At 57.3% G+C, this 22179-nt stretch overlaps 1 protein-coding gene and 1 pseudogene across 1 annotated transcript; one reads left to right on the top strand and one right to left on the bottom strand.

Moving 5' to 3' along the window:
* Nucleotides 1-5773: 5773 nt before the first annotated feature.
* On the top strand, nucleotides 5774-13770 carry LOC100968370 (sodium- and chloride-dependent creatine transporter 1-like; annotated as a pseudogene).
* A 3965-nt stretch (nucleotides 13771-17735) lies between these two features.
* Nucleotides 17736-21313, bottom strand: LOC100976022 (B cell receptor associated protein 31; the record flags this gene model as incomplete). The annotated part of the gene is given in 4 exon segments (XM_034952282.2): nucleotides 17736-18209; nucleotides 19248-19348; nucleotides 20174-20297; nucleotides 21188-21313. Coding segments are annotated over 4 exon segments (390 nt in total), but the record flags the coding sequence as incomplete, so codon positions are not given.
* Nucleotides 21314-22179: the final 866 nt, after the last annotated feature.

Below are 22179 nucleotides of genomic sequence, written 5' to 3'. Positions count from 1 at the left end.
GCAATTTGGGAGGCCAAGGCCCGGGTAACAACAGTGAAACTCCGTCAAAAAAAAAAAAAAAAAAAGCTGAGGGGATTGAGGGGATTTCTATGCAAAGTGTGGACGGTGTGTTTTAATTTCTCCTTGCTTAATATAGTATAATGTGAGAGGAGATTGATAAAGAGGAAACTATTGGAAAATGTGGAATCAGGTATTTTATAAATAAAGAAGGTTCTCCCATCTTTTGGAAACCCCATAATCTTTTTAAAAATGAAGGAATTTTAAGATTTATTTCTACATTCTAGATACATGCCTAATATAAACTTGGATTTAAGTGCAAACAGAGATACACAGAAGATGAAAATTCTGCAGCAGATCATTTGCCAAATAGGCAGTTTTATACCAGTTTGTAATTTTACCTAAGATTCAAAAGATAAATGACAGAGAGATCCAAATAATAAATTATAACATTTCAATGCTAGACAACTGGTTGAGAGGCGCTTGAACTGACATTATTCTGATGAATCATACCTCAATAATAAAACTGTATTGAATGGTGTACCTGTTCAAGAGGCTGCTTGAGTAAATAGTTTCTACCTCCCCTACTTAGGAGTCCTGCCACAACCCAACATGCTCTAAAACCTGGGGGCCACTAAGAACAAAGACAGAAGTTTGAATATTATGAAGTTATTATGAAGTTTTTGAGAGATCCACAATCACTGATGGGGTGATTGGTGAGGGTTTTCTCTAAGGGCCTAGGCTTGGAAGAGTATGGCTCTTTGTTATGATGAACAAAGAGCTGTTTTTTTTGATGAGTAGATGGCAGCAAAGACCATCAAGGAAAATGAAGAAATGGGGAAATATGGTCCAAACAGAGGGACAACATAAAGGTCCAGAAACTGGCATCAATGAATATAAAAGCATATGGATTTCTTGGCAGAAAATTTAAATATTACAATCTTGTTTAATAAGCTAGTGGCAGCATGCAAGAACACTGTGAGAATTTTAAGAGATAAAAAAATTTAAAAGAGAACTAAAAAAATTTGGTGTTGAAGAATACAATAAGTCAGCCAAAAATTTTTAGACAGCACACTGTAGGAGAGGCTCAGGCTTTCCTTTCCCCTACAGGAGGTACCCCTGCAATTTCCTTAGACGTGAATCACTGTTTCCTCCCACCCACCTTCTAGATTCTCCTCAGAGATTCTCCCGACTCCAGAGTTCATGTTCTCACATGTTGTGCGACTTTGGGTTAAAACACACCTGAAACATTTAATGGCTGTTGTCCTTGATCATTTGATCATCATCTGCATTTTAGTTGATGTGATTTTTTTAAACCTCAGTTTGAAGGAAAGAAAGAAAAAATCTGTAGACTCTATCTAGGCCAGAATTACTTCTCTCTCTTTCCCTTGGTAGCTGCGAATGTAGCCCCAAATATGATAGGAATCAATAAACACTGCAGCTTTTACAACACTTTCTTGGTCAGCTGTTCCAACAGTATGAGAACCATGGCAGCACAATTATTTTATGGGACTAATTCTGTTCCTACTGGAGACACATTTATTCTTATGTACCAGGACCTCCAGTCCATCGCAGCCTATGATTATGGAGAAGGAAAGAAACATTCTTCAAATTTTCATCATACATGTGGCAAGAGAAACCGATATTTCTGTCCACTGCTTTCTAGACCCAGGTATTGTAGCTCCTGGCCATGGGACACTGTAGTGCTCTCTGTTTGGGGGCATTTAAGCATCCTAGAGAATAGTATTATCCCCAAAATGGCCCTTCTTTATTAAATTTCCTACTATAAAACGGAAGCATAAACTACCTGCTGTTTATCTCACATCAGATTGTGGAGACCTAAGTCAATGTTTCCATTGTTCTGCTGGGGCCTTGTTTCTGATCAACTGTGAGGGAGAAAGAACTGCTGGATCACAGACTTTTGTTCCCGTGATCACATCTCCTGTCCCTTAACTATATCTACATCCCCTCGTGTCAGAACACATTGTGCAGTGTCTCATTCTAGGAATAAGATATTCAGTAACTTGGACAGTGACTCTAGTAGCTTGTCTATGATTAAGAAAAATACATGTGAAGATAAGAGTTAATTCTTCTAAGTATAAATGACTACCTATCAGGTTTGGGCTTTGACTAAATTTTTTAAATTGTCTCCTTATGACTAGTGGGTATCCTTACAGGGTGTAATGATTTTGTTAGACAAATGTGATATCTATCACTATCAGCTCAGGCACTCGGTGAGAGGTGCTGGTCAGTCTGGTTGGCGGTATCTGTGCTCCTCAGTCTTTATTGTACGTTAGGGAATGTGCTGATATAAAGAGAGAGGATGCTATCACTTGTGTGGCAATAATGATTAAACTGCAGAAAATCATCGTATTATGAGGTCTCCATACCCTCCTATGCAGCAGAAGAGATTTCCCTTGCTTTCAGCTGCTGGTTTCCTTACATTAAAATTTATTGCATTTCCTTTTACTGCACATTTTTTTTAAATTCTAAGATATTGTCTGCTTATTTAATTAAAGTAAGCACCAATAAATTTTAAAATTATCAATTACCTGTATAAGAAACATAAAATGGGTGTGGTGAAGATGCCGAGTAGAGGTACCAGAAAACAAAACTAATAAAGAAACACATTGTGTAAGTTTAGAGTCATCACTGAGCACTGAAACCATGAGGAGCTTGTGTTGACTTTTATATTATTGAAAGTCTATTATATTTGACATCCAGAGGGCTGATCACACCAGTGAGAAAAATCTGTAGAGTGGTTCACACAGATCAGAAATTAGAAGGTGATAAAGTCACAAACTTGCACAACCTGCAGACATTCAGTGTATTCAGCATTCAGCTCTTCCCATTTCTTCAGTAAAATAGATGGGTTACATCTGCATGGAAAATGGGACAAGTATTTTGTAAGCTGATTCTCCTGGGAAGTTGCTAATGAAATCAGTCAAGTGATGCTCTGACACAGGATTGTGAAGAGGACATTGACCCCTGGTGGTCGCTGTCATCAACACGGGATGCTCAAACGCTGGTGGGTGTCTTTGTTACTGTTTTGTTCACAAGAGATTTTAAGCTGTCATGTGCTGCATGCAGGTGAGTTTTTAAGCCTCAGATGAGGAAAATAACATGACCACACAGTAGATGAGAAAATTGAAGACCTCACTTCATCAACCACATTCCACTGATGAGAACTGTTCATACAGAGAGCCAGGGATGAGCTGGGAAGAGGAAGGGGCTGGGGAAGATCATCCATAGATGGACCCATCCAGCCTGCTTGAACTCCCTGTGGAAGGAGGGTGTAAATGTTTGTCCTCAACTGATAGCGAGTATTTGAAGACCTTCACAAGCTTTCAGAAAAACAGTTTTCATGAACAAGTGCCCATACGTTACTCAGAGATGTACTTGTCATCATTTATCCTTCCTCTCTAGGCAGCACCACAGTAGCATGTTCTCAGAATTCTCCCTGATCCTCTGTGAGTTCCTGGTGCAGCTCCTGGAGGAAAAGCCTGCATGAGGGAGGGAGCCCTCCTCAATTGCAGCCCTGAGGCTGTCCCCAAAGTGCCATCAGCTCTCCTACATCCCTCTCCAGCCTCTGCTCTCTCTCCCTTCCACCCCCACCCCTTGGACAAGCAACATCTGAAAGTCTTCCCTGCCCTCCGCTCCCAGAGCTCTCTGGCGGTGGCCTGCACTCTCCCTCAAAGCGGCCCTCCCCCAGGTCACTGTCCTCCCTTCGATGACATCACACGCCCACCCTGCGCTCCTGCTGGGCTGAGGCCCTCGGAGCCTACTTCACTGGGTCCTCTTCTCTCTTCTCTCAAAGGCCATGGGGTTTGCCTGCGGTCCAGCTGGATTGGCCCTCTGTCCTGGGTCCTTGAGTGGCCCCGCTTCTTTAGGCCATCTATGAGTCACTTCTCTAACGCCCCTGTCTCCAGACCAGCTTCAGTCAAAGGCTGGGCCAGAGAAGACCCTAGTGAGAAACTTCTGATGAGCAGTGTGACCTTGCCACCTCAAGGGTACCCACCCACCGCCCCTGGTCTAAGCACAGGTGACACCGCCTGTCTCCCCCAACCACACACACCCCTTGAGGCTCCTCCTCCAAGCCTGGGTAGGGACACTGCCCCTCCCTCACCCAGGAAGCTCAGTCTGGCTTGGGCCAGAACTGCTTTTCTTCCTAAAGCTGGAGGGATGGCCGAGGGCTTAGCTTAACGGGATGAGCCATCTGGGGACTGCAGTGTCCACGATCAGATCAGGGAGCTTGAAGTTGAGGGGGGCACACTTTACCTCCCAGGCCAGGAGAATGACCACTTCCTTCCCCACCCCACCCCCAGGCTACTGTTGCCCTAGAAAATTCTAACCAAGCTGCTCAGATGGTGGCGGAGAGGCAGCCCAACAAGCTGGCTCTTGCTGGGTAGGCCTGGGGGGTCCTGGGGAGAGGAACACGGGGTGGGTGGGGGGTGGGGGGTGGGCAGCCAGGACCTCAGGCCTGAGGCCTTTGGGGAAGGGTCTGTGCACCCGCCAGGCACCAGGGGGCAGCCTTGCCTTATTCCCGCTCCAGTCCCCTCAAGTCCGAAGCCCCTACCCACTCTCATGCCAGGCAGGGGTGGGGGCCACCGGGGTCATTTACCCGGGCCCCTTCTCTGCCTTGGTGACAAACTGGAGCCTTGCTCATCAGTCAGGCAGGCTCCCATCTGGCCACTGTGGAGACACAGAGGCCTGTCACCTGAAGAGCTGGTCCCAGCCTCCAGCTTCCAGGGTAGCCGGGAAGCTCTAGCCCCCAGTGGGCAGCGGGGGACAGAGCTCAAGGAAGGAGCGAGCACCGGGAGGAGACGGCTGCAGCCTGCCAGGAGCGGGGAGAAAGGGAGAGAAGGGGAGGCGGAGGGCTGAGGGGGTCCGGGGGACGTCTTCCTAGGGCTGGGAGGGGCAGGCCGGGAAGCCTGGGCCACACTAGGAGCGGGCGACCCTGGGGCGAGGGGCGGCCCGGAGCCCTGCGGGAGGAGCTGGCGGCCGCCCCAGGTAGCAACCATCCTGCCTCCCGCTGGAGCGGCGTCTCCTCCCCGGGAGGAGGGCAGGGACGAGGTGGGCGGACTGTGACGAGGAGGGCGGGAGGGAGAGGGGGGCCGGCCAGCCGTGGGGGTGGGGAGATAGTGACATCACCCCGGAGTCGGTTTTTAAGCAGCTGCCGGCCGGGAACCGGGAAGAGAGGGACAGTCGGAACGCGGTGGCGAGTCGCTGAGCCCGCCGCGGCCCCGAGAGCGGCTGCAGCCGCCGCCGCCCGGAAGGAGAGGGCGAGGCGCGCCTGAGCTGCCGCCGCCGCCACCGGAGTCTCGGGTGAGTCGGGCAGCCGCCGCGGCCCCGGCCGGGGCCGGGGACGCGGGCCACAGGCCCCTGCTCCAGCCGCCGCTTGCAGACTGCGGGCGCCGATATCGCCCGCGCCCCGCTAGGCTGAGCCTCGGGTCGGGCGAGGAGCCGTGGCAGCCGCCACCGCCCGAGCCGCGGGCAAGAGCCTCCGGAACGGCTGCCGCTGACGCCCGGCCGGGCCCCGCCGACGCCCGCGTGCCCCCGGGCCCCTGACACACAGGAGATTCTTCAGGCTCACTTTCAAGTGCTTCGTGGACTGCTTCTGACTGCGCCGCCTGTGACCCGCACCCCGCCGCCCGCCCGCCGCCCCGTCCCCTGGCCCGGCCGCCCCCCGGCCCCCGGCCGGCCCGCGCCCTCGGGGCCCTCCCCGGTGCCGCCGGTGCCCCGCGCCTGACCGCAGCCCCCCGCAGGGTGCCGCGACCCCAGCCCGGCCTTGAGGCCCGCTGGGGCCATGGCGAAGAAGAGCGCCGAGAATGGCATCTATAGCGTGTCCAGCGACCAGAAGAAGGGCCCCCTCATCGCTCCCGGGCCCGACGGGGCCCCGGCCAAGGGCGACGGCCCCGCGGGCCTGGGGACACCCGGCAGCGGCCTGGCCGTGCCGCCGCGCGAGATAGACCTGGATGCGCCAGATGGACTTCATCATGTCGTGCGTGGGCTTCGCCGTGGGCCTGGGCAACGTGTGGCGCTTCCCCTACCTGTGCTACAAGAACGGCGGAGGTGAGCTCCCCCGCCCCCCGCGGCCCCTCCCCCAGCAGGCCGCCGCCCCCGACGCCCGACCCCCAACCCCCGGAGCCGCCGCGGAGGGGTGAAGTCCGGGCAGCGGTTGGCCCCTGGGCATGCGGGGTCGAGGCCGCCCCTGGTCCACCGCTGCTGCTCGGTGGCTGGGCCGGGCGCCTCCACCCCTCTCGCAGTCATGTGCCTGGCAGGGTGAGGGGCGGGGGCCGGCGATGCCCGCGAGGCTGCCCCCCAGACTCCTGGGCTGGAAGGAGCGATTGGCCGCCGAGGTGGGAAAGCAGGCCTGCGCCTTGGGGTCTCCTCGAGGTAAGGAGCCCTGGCTGCCCCTGCGGGTCGGGCACACAAGCGGCACATTGTGTGGGCCCCCCACGTGTGCACACACACGAACACACACACACACACACACACACTGGGCCACTCTGTCCCTCTCCCTGCCCTCCCCTCCCCTCGCGGCCCTCCCACCCCTCCCCTCTGGCCCGGGCCTGGAACACTGGGTACCTGAGCCAGGCTTGGGAATCCTGCGGCCTGGCCCGCCTGGTGCCGCAACTGGACACACTGCATGCACGTCCCATACCCGCCCGCCTGCCCGGGCCCAGCTTAGCAAGAGCGATGGGCACGCGTGTGTCCTGACTACAAAACAGCACTGGGGTTTCTGGAAGCCGAAGTGACCCAGTGATGGGTGGGAAACAGAGGTCCAGAGCAAAGGCCTTTGCCCAAGGTTAGGAGAAGGTTGCTGGGACCTGGAGTCAGGCAAGTTGCAGCCAAGCTCGGCCTCTGAGTAGTGGAGCGAGCCCAGCCAGGGCAAGGGTAGGAGAGAGAGGAGAAGGGGGTAGTGGCACCCAGCTCTCCCTGCCCTTTTGCCACCCCCACCCCAGCCTGCTGGCCAGGGCCTGTGTCATGCCCTGCCTATCTCCTGTAGAGCCTGACTCCCTGGGCTTGCTAAGGCCGGCCTGGCCCCTCTTCCCACACCTGTATCCCTCTGTCCTTGCACGTGGCCATCCCACCAGCAGGGGACTGTGACCCACCCGCCCTCTGCCTTGGACCTCACACTTGCAGGCAAGCGTCCAAGTGCAGGACAGTCGCACTCCCTGCCTTTGGATGAGCCCCTCAGGCCTGATCACCCAGCCTTGGCGCACATGCACACACGCATGTGCCCTCACTCTGCTGCCTGAAACAGGGAATTGCGGCACTAGGGACAGGCTGCATGTCTGAGCGTGCGTGTCCTCCATGGCCATCACCCCAAGTGACCGTGGGGGTGGAAGCCCTGTGGGCCTAGCGCCTCTCTGCCACCCAGGGAATAGGGCTTCAATGGCCCAGGGGCTACCGTAGCACCTCTTCAACACACTGAACCCAGCCCCTCAAGACCCTACGTGGGGCCCGAGTCAGTGGCCACCCCTACACTGACTCACCCAGTGGGAAGTTGTGATGGGGCCTTTGGAGTCTGGGCTGGCCCGCTGGGCCTGGGCAGCCTGGCTGGGGGCCACCCTGAGTCCACCCTGTGCCTCCACCCCCAGGTGTGTTCCTTATTCCCTGCATCCTGATAGCCCTGGTCGGAGGAATCCCCATTTTCTTCTTGGAGATCTCGCTGGGCCAGTTCATGAAGGCCGGTAGCATCAATGTCTGGAACGTCTGTCCCCTGTTCAAAGGTGAGCAGCCCTTGGCCAGCCTCAGGGACTGCCCCCTTTTCCCAGCTGGCTCCCACTTGAGAAATCTTTTCCTGTCCTGAGCACCAGGCCTGGGGCCACGTGATGGCATCCCAGTCTCGAGGGGGGAGCCTGGAGGAGATGTTCAGGCCACACAGTGAACTTGGGGAAGCAGGGACTAGAGGGGGCATAGGCAGCTCCACAAGGCAAGGACAGGCCAGGCATAGCCGGGCTGGGGATGGGACCTGCCCAGCACACTTGGCTCTCTAGGTAGGTCCTACTATTACTGTCCCCAAGGACGCTGGGGCACAGACAGGTGGAGCGACGTACTGAGGTTGCCCACTACGGGGGCAACTGTCTCCAACACTACCTCAGGCTACTAGAAACTCCCCCCCCTCCCCACCACCACCACCACCAGCTGCTGAGGACTGGAGCTACTGGGTGGCCAGGTGGAGGCTTGGACCTCCTGGAACTGCCATGGTGGCAGTGGGACCCACAGAAGGGGCCAGGTGTGTAAGGCTGGAGACTCAACAGCACTTGGTCAGATGGGGACAGGAGGAGAGGGGCTCGCTCTGCCTTGGGTCTAGGGGGCGGCTGGAGGAGAGGAGAGAGGCTGGGGAGTCAGCCCAGTGTTGGGGCTCACACAAGGGGGAGTCCAGGGGAGTCAGGAGCACCACAAACAAGGCTCCAGAAGGACAGACGGTAGGAGCACTGCCAGCCTGGGTGGGGAGATAAAGTGGTGGCAGGGGAGGTGGCCAGGAAAGAATCTACATGGCAAGGACTTCCCGGCCCCAGGCCTGGGCTATGCCTCCATGGTGATCGTCTTCTACTGCAACACCTACTACATCATGGTGCTGGCCTGGGGCTTCTATTACCTGGTCAAGTCCTTTACCACCACGCTGCCCTGGGCCACATGTGGCCACACCTGGAACACTCCCGACTGTGTGGAGATCTTCCGCCATGAAGACTGTGCCAGTGCCAGCCTGGCCAACCTCACCTGTGACCAGCTTGCTGACCGCCAGTCCCCTGTCATCGAGTTCTGGGAGTGAGTCCAGCACCTCTGGGCCAAGCCCATCCCATCCCCCAGGTCTCCCTCATGTTGCCCGGCTCCAGGGGAATGGCCCTGAGAGGGGACCAGGGTGTTTCTTGGCAGTCCCTCCTGGACCCTGCCTGCCCTTGTCTGCCCTCGGAGAGTCCTGGGGCCAGCCCCAGGGGCTGCGCCAGGTCAGCCTTTCTCCTGGGTTCGGCAGCCTATCACTGTCCTGGTCACTCCCGCCTGATGGGGGAGCTGGGGCTGCATGTGGGGTGGGATGGGAGTGGCCTCCCAAAGGCCAGGGGCTCGTGGGCTCCAGGCCCAGCCCAGATGGACAAGAGGGCCCGCTGAACCCTGGGCTGTGGGAGAGAAGGGAGCCACGACTCCTTGGGGTGGACCCTGTGGCTCCATCCTCTGCTGGCACAGGCCTCATAGGACCTCCCTCCCTCCCCTAGGAACAAAGTCTTGAGGCTGTCTGGGGGACTGGAGGTGCCAGGGGCCCTCAACTGGGAGGTGACCCTTTGTCTGCTGGCCTGCTGGGTGCTGGTCTACTTCTGTGTCTGAAAGGGGGTCAAATCCATGGGAAAGGTACCACTAGAGGCATGCAGGGGGGAGGGTGGCTCAGCCCTGGGAGCTGGATGTCTGTGCCAGGCACACCCATGGCAATGGGAGGTGACCAGACAGAGTCTAGCCCTAAGGAAGGGGGAGGTACTGAAAGCCAAGCAACACTCCCCACCCTGCAAATCCAGGGCCCAGCAGCCTTTGCTCCTGTGGGGAGAGGCCCCGGCAGGCACTGTCCCTTCCCTGTGCCCATCACCCCCACCGGTGCCCTCCTGCCAGTCTCTGACTCTTGTGACAGTCTGCTGGACCTGGTCTGGCCATCTGTTACCTGCCTATCTTGCCTTGGGGACACAGAGCAGAGTCTGGCCACATCCCTTGTGGGCTCCTGGTCAGGCTGGGGAGTCACCTGAACAAAGAAGACAATGTCCAGAGCTGTGGGACATGGCCAGCTCCCTGGGGGACAGGGTCCCCAGAGCAGCATGTGGGAAGAGGGGGCAGACAGTGTGGCAGCAGTGTCTTGCCTGCCTCTGCCTGGCCCAGTTCCACTCTCCACCTGCTCAGCCCCGATCTCTCTCTGGAAGAGGAGGGGGACCCGGCCCTGATCCAATATCCCGCTCCCTGCCTGGGCCTCCCACGTGTGCACTGCCCACACACTCACACAGCTCTCACTCCCCACATGCTCCACGCCTCCTGTCCCCACTGAGGAGAGCTCCCAGAGGCTCGCCCGCTCCCCACTGACATGCGTCCCTGCAGACAAGGCGCCCAGAGAGCTTCCCCACTGCACTTGCCAGGGCTGCCCAGGCCCAGCCTTGCCCCTAGCTTCCTCTGGCAGGAGCCATGGCTCGGAGGAGAATGGGGACCTCTGAGCATACCTGCCCGCAAGGGGGACCAGAGGTGCTCGGAGTGGGCTTGTGAGGGAGGTGGTGCCGCAGCCCCCGCTGAGCAGCCTGGCCCCCCAGGTCGTGTACTTCACTGCTACATTCCCCTACGTGGTCCTGGTCGTGCTGCTGGTGCTTGGAGGGCTGCTGCATGGTGCCCTGGACAGCATCATTTACTATCTCAAACCTGACTGATCAAAGCTGGGGTCCCCTCAGGTAAGGTGGAGGTGGGGAGGCTGCAGCAGGGCATTGTGGGGGAGCCCTGCAGGCCCCTCATGCCTGCGCTCTCTGGCCCTCCTCTAGGTATGGATAGATGTGGGGACCCAGATTTTCTTTTCTTATGCCGTTGGCCTGGGGGCCCTCACAGCCCTGGGCAGCTACAACCGCTTCAACAACAACTGCTACAAGTAAGCACTGCTGCCCTGCCACCCGTGCCCTGTCCCGCCCTGCCCTGCCCAGCAGCCTAACCCATCCACTCTGGCCCCTCCACCCCTCCGGGATGCCATCATCCTGGCTGTCATCAACAGTGGGACCAGCTTCTTTGCTGGCTTCATGGTCTTCTCCATCCTGGGCTTCATGGCTGCAGAGCAGGGCATGCACATCTCCAAGGTGGCAGAGTAAGGTAGGGCCCTACCCCCAGCCCCGCCTCCAGAGCAGCAACTGCCACCCAGATGCATGATGTACAAGAACACGCAATAGAAATGCTGAAAAGTGATGAGGATTCAAACAGAACTTGTCAGATTGTGGGCCTGTGGGGGCAGGTCCTGGGATTTTTCAATGTTGACAGAGACAGGACCTCCCAGCCCCTGCTGCATGACCCAGGGTTGTCAGCACCTCAGAGGCAGGCGTGGGCATGGGCGCGAGTGTTGCAGGCAGGGCTCAGGGTGCGCGCAGGGCAGGACATCGGCTGCAAGGTCTAGAGCCTGCACCTTTCCCACAGGGCCGGGCCTGGCCTTCATCGCCTACCCACAGGCTATCATACTGATGCCAGTGGCCCCACTCTGGGCTGCCCTGTTCTTCTTCATGCTGTTGCTGCTTGGTCTCGACAGCCAGATTTGCATGGGGCTCTGGGACAGGGAGCCAGGAGAGGGGCGGAGTGAGGGCTGCAAGCAAGGAAAGGGGTGGAGGGTGGTGCAGGGCTCGGCCTGAGCTGGCCTGGCCACAGTTTGTAGGTGTGGAGGGCTTCATCACCGGCCTCCTCGACCTCCTCCCAGCCTCCTACTACTTCTGTTTCCAAAGGGAGATCTCTGTGGCCCTCTGTTGTGCCCTCTGCTTTGTCACTGATCTCTCCATGGTGACTGATGTGAGTGGGGTGGGGGGTCTGCCTGTGACCTCTGGTGGCCATCCGCCATCCTCCCTGACTGGGCTCTGTCCCCTAGGGTGGGATGTATGTCTTCCAGCTGTTTGACTACTACTCAGCCAGCGGCACCACCCTGCTCTGGCAGGCCTTTTGGGAGTGCGTGGTGGTGGCCTGGGTGTATGGTAGATCATGGCTGAGGGCTGGGCTGGGGCACGGTGGTGGGGAAGGCTTGGCCCTCCTGCCTCGCCTTGCCACAGGAGCTGACCGCTTCACGGACGACATTGCCTGTATGATCGGGTACCGACCTTGCCCCTGGATGAAATGGTGCTGGTCCTTCTTCACCCCGCTAGTCTGCATGGTAAGGGCTGGGGGAGGTGGGGCGGGGTAGGGGGGGGTGGGGTGGGGGCCCCATTAACCACGACATTCTGGTCTGTAGGGCATCTTCATCTTCAACGTTGTGTACTACGAGCCGCTGGTCTACAACAACACCAACGTGTACCCGTGGTGGGGTGAGGCCATGGGCTGGGCCTTCGTGCTGTCCTCCATGCTGTGCATGCCACTGCACCTCCTGGGCTGCCTCCTCAGGGCCAAGGGCACCATGGCTGAGGTAAGGCTCCCTCCCGGCCTGCCCTCCCCTCCCCTGCTGTGAACATTCAACCCAGCCTGCTTCCTAGCCAAGGAGTGGCCCTGACTAGGGTGGCAGGCAGTGGAAGCTGGAGAGAGGCAGAGGAAGTCACCGTGGGGATAAGCAGGTGACCCTGGGGGCTTCAACATGTCCTCTCCTGCAGTGCTGGCAGCACCTGACCCAGCCCATCTGGGGCCTCCACCACTTGGAGTACTGAGCTCAGGATGCAGATGTCAGGGGCCTGACCACCCTGACCCCAGTGTCCGAGAGCAGCAAGGTCGTCGTGGTGGAGAGTGTCATGGGACAGCTCAGCTCACATCACCAGCTCACCTCTGGTAGCCATAGGAGCCCCTGCTTCATCCCCACCCCACCCCTCCAGGGAGCCTGCCTTTCCCTGACACTTTTGGGGTCTGCCTGGGAGAGGAGGGGAGAAAGCACCATGAGTGCTCACTAAAACAACTTTTTCCATTTTTAATAAAACGCCAAAAATATCACAACCCACCAAAAATAGATGCCTCTCCCCCTCCAGTCCTAGCCCAGCTGGTCCTAGGCCCCGCCTAGTGCCCCACCCCCACCCACAGTGCTGCACTCCTCCTGCCCCTGCCACGCCCACCCCCTGCCCACCTCTCCAGGCTCTGCTCTGTAGCACACCCTTGGGTGACCCCTCACCCCAGAAGCAGCAGTGGCAGCTTGGGAAATGTGAGGAAGGGATGGAGGGAGAGATGGGAGGGAGGAGAGAGAGGAGAAGGGAGGCAAGGGAGGGGCAGCAGAACCAAGACAAATATTTCAGCTGGGCTATACCCCTCTCCCCATCCCTGTTATAGAAGCTTAGAGAGCCAGCCAGCAGTGGAACCTTCTGGTTCCTGTGCCAATCACCACCAATATCAATTGTGTGAGCTTGGGTGCGAGTGCACGCGTGCGTGAGCACGTAGAGTATATATAGATCTCTGTCTCTTAGCAAAGGTGAATACCAGATGTAAATGGTGCCTCTGGGCAAAGGAGGCTTGTATTTTGCACATTTTATAAAAACTTGAGAGAATGAGATTTCTGCTTGTATATTTCTAAAAAGAGGAAGGAGCCCAAACCATCCTCTCCTTAACACTCCCATCCCTGTGAGCCCTACCTTACCCCTCTGCCCCTAGCCTAGGAGTGTGAATTTATAGATCTAACTTTCAGAGGCAAAACAAAAGCTTTGAGCTGTTGCGTGTGCGAGTCTGTTGTGTGGATGTGTGTGTGTGGTCCCCAGACCCAGAATGGATTGGAAAAGTGCATGGTGGGGGCCTCGGGGTTGTCCCCACGCTGTCCCTTTGCCCACAGGTCTGTGGGGCAAGAGGCTGCAATATTCCATCCTGGGTGTCTGGGCTGCTAACCTGGCCTGTTCAGGCTTCCCACCCTGTGCCCTGGGCTGGGCACACCCCCAGGAAGGGACCCCGGACACGGCTCCCACGTCCAGGCTTAAGGTGGATGCATTTCCTGCACCTCCAGTCTTCTGTGTAGCGGCTTTAACCCACGTATGTCTGTCACGTCCAGTCCCGAGACGGCTGAGTGACCCCAAGAAAGGCTTCCCTGACACCCGGACAGAGGCTGGAGGGCTGGGGCTGGGTGAGGGTGGTGGGCCTGCGGGGACATTCTTACTGTGCTAAAAAGCCACTGCAAACATAGCAATAAAAACCTGTCATTTTCCAAAGCAGGCCTCTGCTTCTGCCTCTGCTGCTCTAAGGGGTCGAGGTGCAGGAAGTAGGGGGAACCTCCTCCAGCTGGAGCTGCTGTGGTGGGCAAGGCTCTACTCTGGAGGCCTCTGAAGCCGGCACCCTTCTGGGGACTGGGAAGGGAGCAGGGAAGGCAGCAGCCCAGGGAAAACCTTGTCCACCTGGAGCCGAGGCACCTGGGGAGAGCAGGATGAGAGAGCTGGAGAGCAGCCACACCCACGGGAAAGGGTGGGTGTAAAGCCATGGGTGCTGAAATTTTCAAAATGTTACCCCAAGAATTTGTCACTGAACAGGTGCCTTGTGTCACTTGGGCCAGGCTGATAGCAGCAGAGGGGATAACTCTTTGCATCAGGGATCAATTTTGAAGGTGGAGCCAGTAGGAGTTGTGCATGACCAGGATGCAGGGCTCAAAGAGGAGTTAAGGACAACAGATTTGGCCTGAGCAAGAGGAAAGATGGAGCTGCCAGGTCCTGCAACGGGGAGGCAAGGAGAGAATGGTCCGGAGTCAGCCTTGGGTGTGTCATGCAGGAAGTGTCATCCAAGTGGAGATGTCTAGTTGGCAGGTGGACACAGGAGTTCCAGAAAGTACTGGAGATGGAACTTTGCAAGTTCTTACCACATAGAGATGACACTGAAAGCCCTGAACCTGGGTGAGCTCACAGGGACGCCGCAAGTCCTGGGACACAATGAGAGGGGTGGAGGGAAGATGCGGCAGCAATGGGGGAGGATGCCTGAGAGCTCCTGGTGGGGTCCTGCAACCTGAGCCAGTGAGGACCCCTCACAGGTCAGGGAGGAGCAGTGGCTGGCTCCATCTGTCCAGTGCTGCTGCTGTTGCTGCTGCTGCTGGTGAAGGACAGTGACCTGCAAATGCTCACTGAGTCTGGCAAGGGTCACAGGGGCCTGGTGAGGGTGGCTTTCATGAGGGTTTGTGTGTGAAAGGCTGGTTGGTGTGCGATTGAGAAAAGGAGTGGCGGCAGCCCAGTGTCATCTGCAGACGAAGGGAGAGACAACAACGTAGTTTACCCAGACAAGGAAATATGAGCCGGCCTGGAAAGGGAAGGCACTCCAACACACGACACAACATGGCTGACCCCTGGTGGGCATTTCTGTGAAATGAGCCATCATAAAGAGACACTTGCTATAAGGTTCTGCTCCTGTGAGAGAGACAGGGACTTACATGAGAGGAGGGAGATCCACAGAGACAAAGGGCAAGGGTGGGTGCCAGGGGCTGGGGACAGGGTGGGGAGTGTTGAGTGGGGACAGAGTGTCAGTTTGAGAAAATAAATTCTAGAGGTGGACGGAAGTGGTGGCTGCGCAACACTGTGACTGCACTTAATGCCACTGAATTGCACACTTAACGATGGTGAAAATGGCTCATTACATATACATTGATGACACTATATATATGTGTGATATACATGCGTTTTACCATGAGAAGAGGCGGAGAGGAATTGAAGACAGTGAGTACAGACAGGTCCTTCAAGGGGCAGGACCCGTGCACAAGATGAGCATGTGGCACCCCACCCTGAAAGGGCTGGGCACCATGGCAGGGCACAGCAGGCAATGCAGTGGGTGGCTCAGGCAAGCACAGAGAGCATCAGGGATCGGAGCCTGTGAAGGGGGAGCAGGTGACCCCTCAGAGCAAAGTGACAGCTTGGGCTGCTCCCTTTGCGTCCTGCCCAGGACTGCTATCGTGCTATGGGAGAACCCCCAGAGGCCCTGCTCCTCAGCAGGCAGCACCCCCTATGGAGGGGCTTTACCCCTAAACTTCTGGAGCCGGGAGAGGGACCTGGCTTAGAATACAGCCAACCAAGAGCCTGGGTAAGAAATACATGTACCAGACAGGGAGCAGAGAAAGGAGTGGCAGCGCAGTCCCACCCTAGCTCAGCTGGGGGCTCTGGAGCCTGTCCTGCGGTCCCTGGCCCCCATCTCTTCAGCAACCACTGTTTCTAGTTTTCTTTTTCTCCCCGAGAAGCCTGTCCTCTCACCATGCCTGCGCCTTCAAGAACCCCACCTGGCTGGCAGCTCCCAGATCTCCAGCCTGGCCCTCCTTAGCTGCAAAGGTGCTTCCCAACGTCGGCAAGACCTCTCCCCAGGGTGCCCCAGGCCTTCACACAGCCCCTGTCCCCAACCGACTCCAACTGTCCTGCAGCCCACGGTCACCCTCAGGACCCCTGAGCTCAGGCCAACTGCTTTATACACTGTCAGCCAGGTCTCTGCCTGGATGACAATCACCCTCTGCTAATTGTTCTCCACACCTCCAAGCGAAATGTCCTCCAAGCCACCTCATGCACCACAATGACACCAAACACACAGAAAAAAGACATTGAAAAAAGGAAACTTCACAGAAGCATGTCATTTAAAGTGGGTTCTGAAATGGAGACACCATTACCTCAGGACTTAGCTCCTGCATGAGGGGTTAGGACACAGAGATCAACAAGCAGCAGGCTTTGCCCTCAAGCAGCTCGCAGTCTAGTGGAAGATGCGTAAGAAAACAGATCAGGATGCCCACGGGTGCAGATGCCCTGGAACAGAAGCTGATCCAGGAAAGCGCGAGCCTGCAGGCCACCCTCCAGTCTAGGCTGGGCAAGCGCCTCAATTTTCATCTCTAAGAGCCTGTGCCCACACCCCCTGCCCCAATGTTGTTCCATCACTCCACTAGAAAGGGCGCTCCAGAAGCTGGCCTCGTGCAGCTTTCTGTCTGCTGCTAGCCTAGGCAGAACAGCGGAAGAAGCCATCAGGGCTGGTGAGGGAAGCACCCATTTGGACTTTAGCCTTTCAAAGCTCAGAGAAGGGTGAGCTCAGGGAGGCCCAAGGTAGCCGAGAACACTTCCTGGAGAAGTGGTATCAGCCTTCGGCCTTGGCACAGCAACCAGAGGGTATTGCCCACGTGTCCCCTACTCCCTCAGACACCACCTCTCAGACCGCCTGGAAAGGGACAGAACTTGTCACGAGGCGGCTGTGCTCTGAGCACAAGGGAAGGGCGACAGGATGCTAGAGAAGGGAACCACTGGCCTGGGCCTGGGCAGGGCAGGCAGAAGCAAGCATGCACAGCAGGCCATCAGCTACCCTGCCAGCATCAACATCCTTCAGGGGTCCCCCCAGTTCCAGGAGACACACCTCTAACCTGCTCCCCTGACCCTTTCGCCCAGTCCTCATGCAGACACCAGGCATGGCAGAGGCCCTGCAGGGTGGGAGCACTGTGCTGCGGGCGGGGACTGCCTTCCTCATGTGCTACTGGAAAGCAGCACAGTGCAGGGGCCTGGGCACTGGCGCCAGGCAGGAAGCCTCGGTTCTGGCCTGGCTTGCTGTGGGCCTGGAAGACACAGCTTTGAGGGAGCCATGGGAGGGACGCCCTGGAGCCAGCACCAGCACAGCGCTCTGGTGGCAGGCACACACCCAGCACATTCTCAGGGCCAAGGGCCCCAGCCCCTTTCTGCCTAGCTCTGCCCTGGGCCAGCTCCAGGTCACTGCCAAGGACAAGTCTCCTCTCCCAGCTGGCATTAGTCAGAGGTCATCCTGCAAACCTTCAGGAGGGGGTGGGGCAGGGAGTGACTAGTGGCATTCTGCCACGTTCTGTCTGTCCCAAATGTGATGAACAGGAACCCAGAGAAGGCAAGCGAGTCCTCTACCCAGAAGCCCTGCCGGTTTACTGAGCCTCCCAAGCTGCCCACACCCAGGGAGGCAAACAGGACACACATTCGGTGGGTGACCCTGAAGCGAGGCCTGACCCAGCCCGGGGAGCAAGAGGACAGAGAGGGCAGGGCCTTCGAGAACAGGTGTGAGCCTGGCCTTCAGTGGGGGAAACAGGTTGAAGGCCTGTGGCCCCTTGGGGGCTCCAGGCAGGAGAGAAAGCAGAGCCCTCTCCATGGCCACAGTCACACACCGCACCACATACACACCACGACAACTTTTATTGCCCTCAAGAGAAACTCCAGTCCACCTGCTCCACCCACCCTCCTGCGGGACCAAAGAAAACACCCAGAGGGCAAAACAAAAAGGGGCTCAAACCAACAGGAAGTCAGCCCCACCGCAAGCCAGACTACAACTAATTCGTGCCCTCCACACTCAGGCGTGGAAGCCAGGGCTGTGCCAGGCCTGGCCAGGCCAAGCAGGATGACAGCAAATGCATTCTGAACGTGTAGCAATCAGGTACCCTGTAATGTGCTTGGAGAGTGTGGACAAGGGCCGAGATGACGAGCTATGAGCTGTGGAAGGGAATGGGGGAAGCGAAGGGCACAAACAGAAGTACTGGAGGGAGAGGCTGGGCTCTCAGGAAGCAGCAGGCATGCGCCAGGTGGAAGCCAGCTGCAGGCAGGGGAGGAAGGAGGCCCTTACTCTTTCTTCTTGTCCATGGGACCAACTACTGTAGCCTGGAAAGGGACAGAAATCCCACAGCAGTAGGTTGGCCAGGTCCACTCCTCCCCTGCCATCTCCAGCCCCATGCCCCAGAGGTCCAGCTCAGTTCCCCTCTCTCCTAATGAGAGCTATTCAAGTGAGCAAGGGGCCCCCTCCCCAGCTACACCCAAAGGCCTGCCAGGGTGGGAGCATTGGCCCTGGCCCACGCTCTAAGGAAAGCCCTGGACCTAACGCCAGCCAGGGAGGACTGCCAGGACCTCACTGGGGGCTGAGTCCTGGCTGCAGGGAACAGCAAGGTATCCAGTACCCTTCAAGACCTGATCAGGCCCTTCCCAACTCTGCACACCTTTGACAGGTGCCCTCGAAGCCCAAGTCCCATCTGCCAAGCCTGCCCTATACAGAGGGCATGGGTGCCCTCTTTGAGGCTGGACCCTTCCTCCCCACCTGCTGTGGTGCCCAAACTTGGGCCACCAAGCACTGAGGCCAGCTGTCCAAAGTTAGGAGTATTTATGTGGCCCTCACTCCCAACGTCAAGACCGCCTGGCTTCCAAATGCGGCCTGGTGCACCCAAGCTAGTCTGAGGACTCGGATCAGGCCTAGGGCAGCAGGTGATGGCCACAACTAGTGCCTGCTAGGGGAGGTGCCTTTTTGACACCTTGTGCCCTTACTTGCCCAGGGATCTTTGCCCTATGTCACCCCCCAGCACTCTAGGAAAGAAAGCCAGCAGTGGGTCCCAGAGTTTCACCTGCTTCTTTGTTCTTGACTGGGCCCCAAACCATGGAATGAGCCTGAGCACCAAGGTAGGAAGGCTTAGAGCCTAGTGAGCCAGTGCCACTCCCGAGGGCCGCCTCAGCAAGTGCCTACATCTGCTGCCAGGCCACCCCTCTCCTGCCCGGTGAATGGTCCCACTCGGTAGGGCAGAGGTGGCCAGGGGGAGTGGGGGAGAGGGCGGCCGGCCCCTGGGCCCCTGGAAGGTTCCCTCCACACCCGCAGGGGCTGCCTCATCCTGCTCTGCTTTCCTGCCCTGGGTGCAGCGATACGTGAGGGCTGACCTGCAGCTTTGCGTGCTCCTCCAGCAAGCGGTCGTACTCCTTGGTGAGGCCCTCAGACTGCTTCCGCATGGCCAGAACCTGGTTTTCAGCTTTCTCTAGTTCTTGAAATGATGTAAATGACCAAGAAAACAGAAATGAAAAGACAGGAATCGGGGGTAAAAACCCAGCTTCTACAGACACCAGAAACTGGCCCAAATCTATCTCAAACGAGGTTATACAGGAGCCTACTTCTCAAAATAAAGCCCCTCTGCTTTTGCAGGCCCCCAAAGTAGAGGGAAAGGCTGACAAAAAAGCTCAAGATAAAGCAAAAGAAATACAGAGGACATCCCCCAGTTCCTTTAATGAAGGGGAACTCTAGTGGCTCTCGGCAAGGGTAACCTCCAGGGAGGCTGAGAGTGGGAGACAGGGAACAAGATCCCAGCCTGAAAGCGAGACCCAATGACAACCATGCCTTGCAGACAGCAGCAGCAGGCGAGGCCTGTGGTATTGTGGGAAAATGCCCCAGACTTAAGTCTATGCATGGGAGACCAAAGACAGGCAGGCCGCCTGGGAGCTGCCCACTCCCCTCCTGAACACCACTCCCACACTCCCCTCATTCTAAGCCCCCAGGCACGCTGGGGCTACCGTGCCACACTCTGGATGGGAAAGCCCCAGCGTGCACTGCTCTAGCGCAGGGCAATCGAGTCCCACCAACTGCAGCCTTGTTCCTCCTGAGCCCCATTCAAACCACTTAGCCTCACTGGCCTGCCGGCTAAGCATGGCTGCATTGGGGTTGGAGGCACAGGGTGCTATTTGTTTGTTTTCACGCAGCCCTCGAGCACGCGTGCAAGGCTTGTTACTAATACTTTGGCACAAAATGGGCAGCAGTGGGCAGAGGACGCTCCTCTGGACTTCCCTGTGGGGAAGGACATGAGGTCAAGCCTCACTTTGCTTAGTGCTGGCCAGCTCGTCCTTTAGCTTCCGCAGCTAAGCCTTCAGGCTCCTGTTCTCTTCCTCCAACTTCACCTCAGCATTCCCGACATCCAACTTGCTTCCATCAACAGCAGCGCACTGGGAAAAGTGCCAAAGGTCAGGGTTACTCAGGAGGGAGGGAGGGAGGGAGAGGTTCCAGCCCCATCCTCCCCACTGAGCTGCGGTTCCTCAAGCTGCCCTGGCCACTCGCCCCTTCAGAAATGTCAACGCGGAACAGAGCCACCACTTGCTCCCAGCTCCTAGGCAAAGGCCAGGGTGTGGTTGCCCGCCGAGGGGAAGAGAAGCGCCAGTGGGGCCACCTGCTGCCGTTCGCCGGGCACGCCTTGCCTGCCCTGGCCCCTGGCCCTGCCTCCTTCCCGAGCAGCAGGGCTCAGCAGCTTCATGGTGCTCACCAACCACTCCGCGGATGGCGGTGCCTTGTGCTCTCTACACGGTGCCGCTCACTGCAGTCAGGAGCCCCCAGTCGGCCTGGCCAGCTCTATCCCACCTCTGCATCCACATCCCTCCAAGCTTGCCTTGCAGCTCACCTCCTGACAGGACTTCGAAGACTGGCCAACTACCCTGGCCCCACCTCCTCTCCAGCACTGAGGGATGCCACAGACCCCGAGTTCCAGAGGGGGTGCGGCAATCTTGCAGGGAACAAGGGCCTAGCTGAGGGCTTTCGGTTCACAGCAGAGGGCCTGGCTCACTGAGGGGCCATTTTTCTCAGGGAAGGGTCTGACTGGAAGCAATGGATGGAAATGTGAGCAGCAACACCCTCCTCCTCACCAGGACCCCCACACACAGACGCCTCCAGCAGGCATACTCTCCCCACTGAGGACTTCCCCTCTGTGCCTCCACCCAACTCTGGCTTTTCAGGCACATTTCCCAGGGTGATAGGCTAGCAGTGGCCACTGAGGCCGTAAAGAATATGGCTCCTGCAGTATAACACCAGGACGCCCCATGGTGGGTCGAAAAACTGGACTCACCTTCTTGAGCTGGTCATTCTCCATGTACTTCTTGGCCGCCTCACTAGCACTCTCCATCTGCTTTTTAAAGGCTTCATTGGAGGCCAGCAGTGTGGCCTGCTGTGAGATGAGAGTCGCCAGGCATCTAAGCAGGCATGATTATTTACAAAAAGAAGGGAGAAGTGAGAAAAAGTGCATGAAGGGCTGGCAGGAGCACCTCCTGGTTGCCCCCACTCAACACCTGGCTCCAGCCTGGACCTGCCCTCTTGCCAAGGCAGCCGAGCGAGAAGCCGCCAACCTGGTGCTGGCAGTGTGAGGGAAAAGGTGGAGCCCAGGAGCTGTCCTCTGCCGCTGTGCCCAACGGCCACCCTCAGCTCTGGGAGGGGCTGGAAGCAGGAGCCTGGGGGCTGGGAAGAGCCTCGATACAGCATGAGGTCCCGGAACGTGGCACTTTCCGGGTCAGGGTCTAGACGTGCCAGACAAGCCACAGCACCACCTTCCTCCCCTCAAGGCTGGGCTTGCCTTGGTAAGGTAACGAGAGAAGCTAATCAATCTGAGCACTTCCAACATGCCAGGCCGCATCCTCACATCTACCTGATGAGGAAGTTACTATCACTGCCCCAGCTTATAGAGAAGGAAACTGAAGTTCAGCAGCGTAAATCAATGTACCCAAGGCCAAAAACCAGAAACGGACATGGCTGGAATTCCAAATTATGTCTGCCTGACTCCAGAACCTGAGCTTGGAACCACTCTACTCTCTAAACTAACAGGGAACGGCTCCCAGGTCCCAACGTAAGATAGAACTCTCTTCTCTGGCCAGCCTCCTTCCCAACTCATCATTCAGGCTGCACTGGAACACATCCGTTATGTAACAGCACCCCAAATGAGGTCTTCTTGGGCTGGAGGGTGTACAGGAATCAGGACACAGGCACACGCTGCCTATCTGAAGAAGCCAGGAGAGACAGGCAAATACGTGGCAGCTGGAGGCAGATGCTAGTCCCCAAACAGAGATT

The sequence above is a fragment of the Pan paniscus genome, chromosome 12, assembly GCF_029289425.2.
Source record: "Pan paniscus chromosome 12, NHGRI_mPanPan1-v2.0_pri, whole genome shotgun sequence".
Lineage (NCBI taxonomy): Eukaryota > Metazoa > Chordata > Mammalia > Primates > Hominidae > Pan > Pan paniscus.
This window is presented reverse-complemented; position numbering and strand designations above follow the sequence as displayed.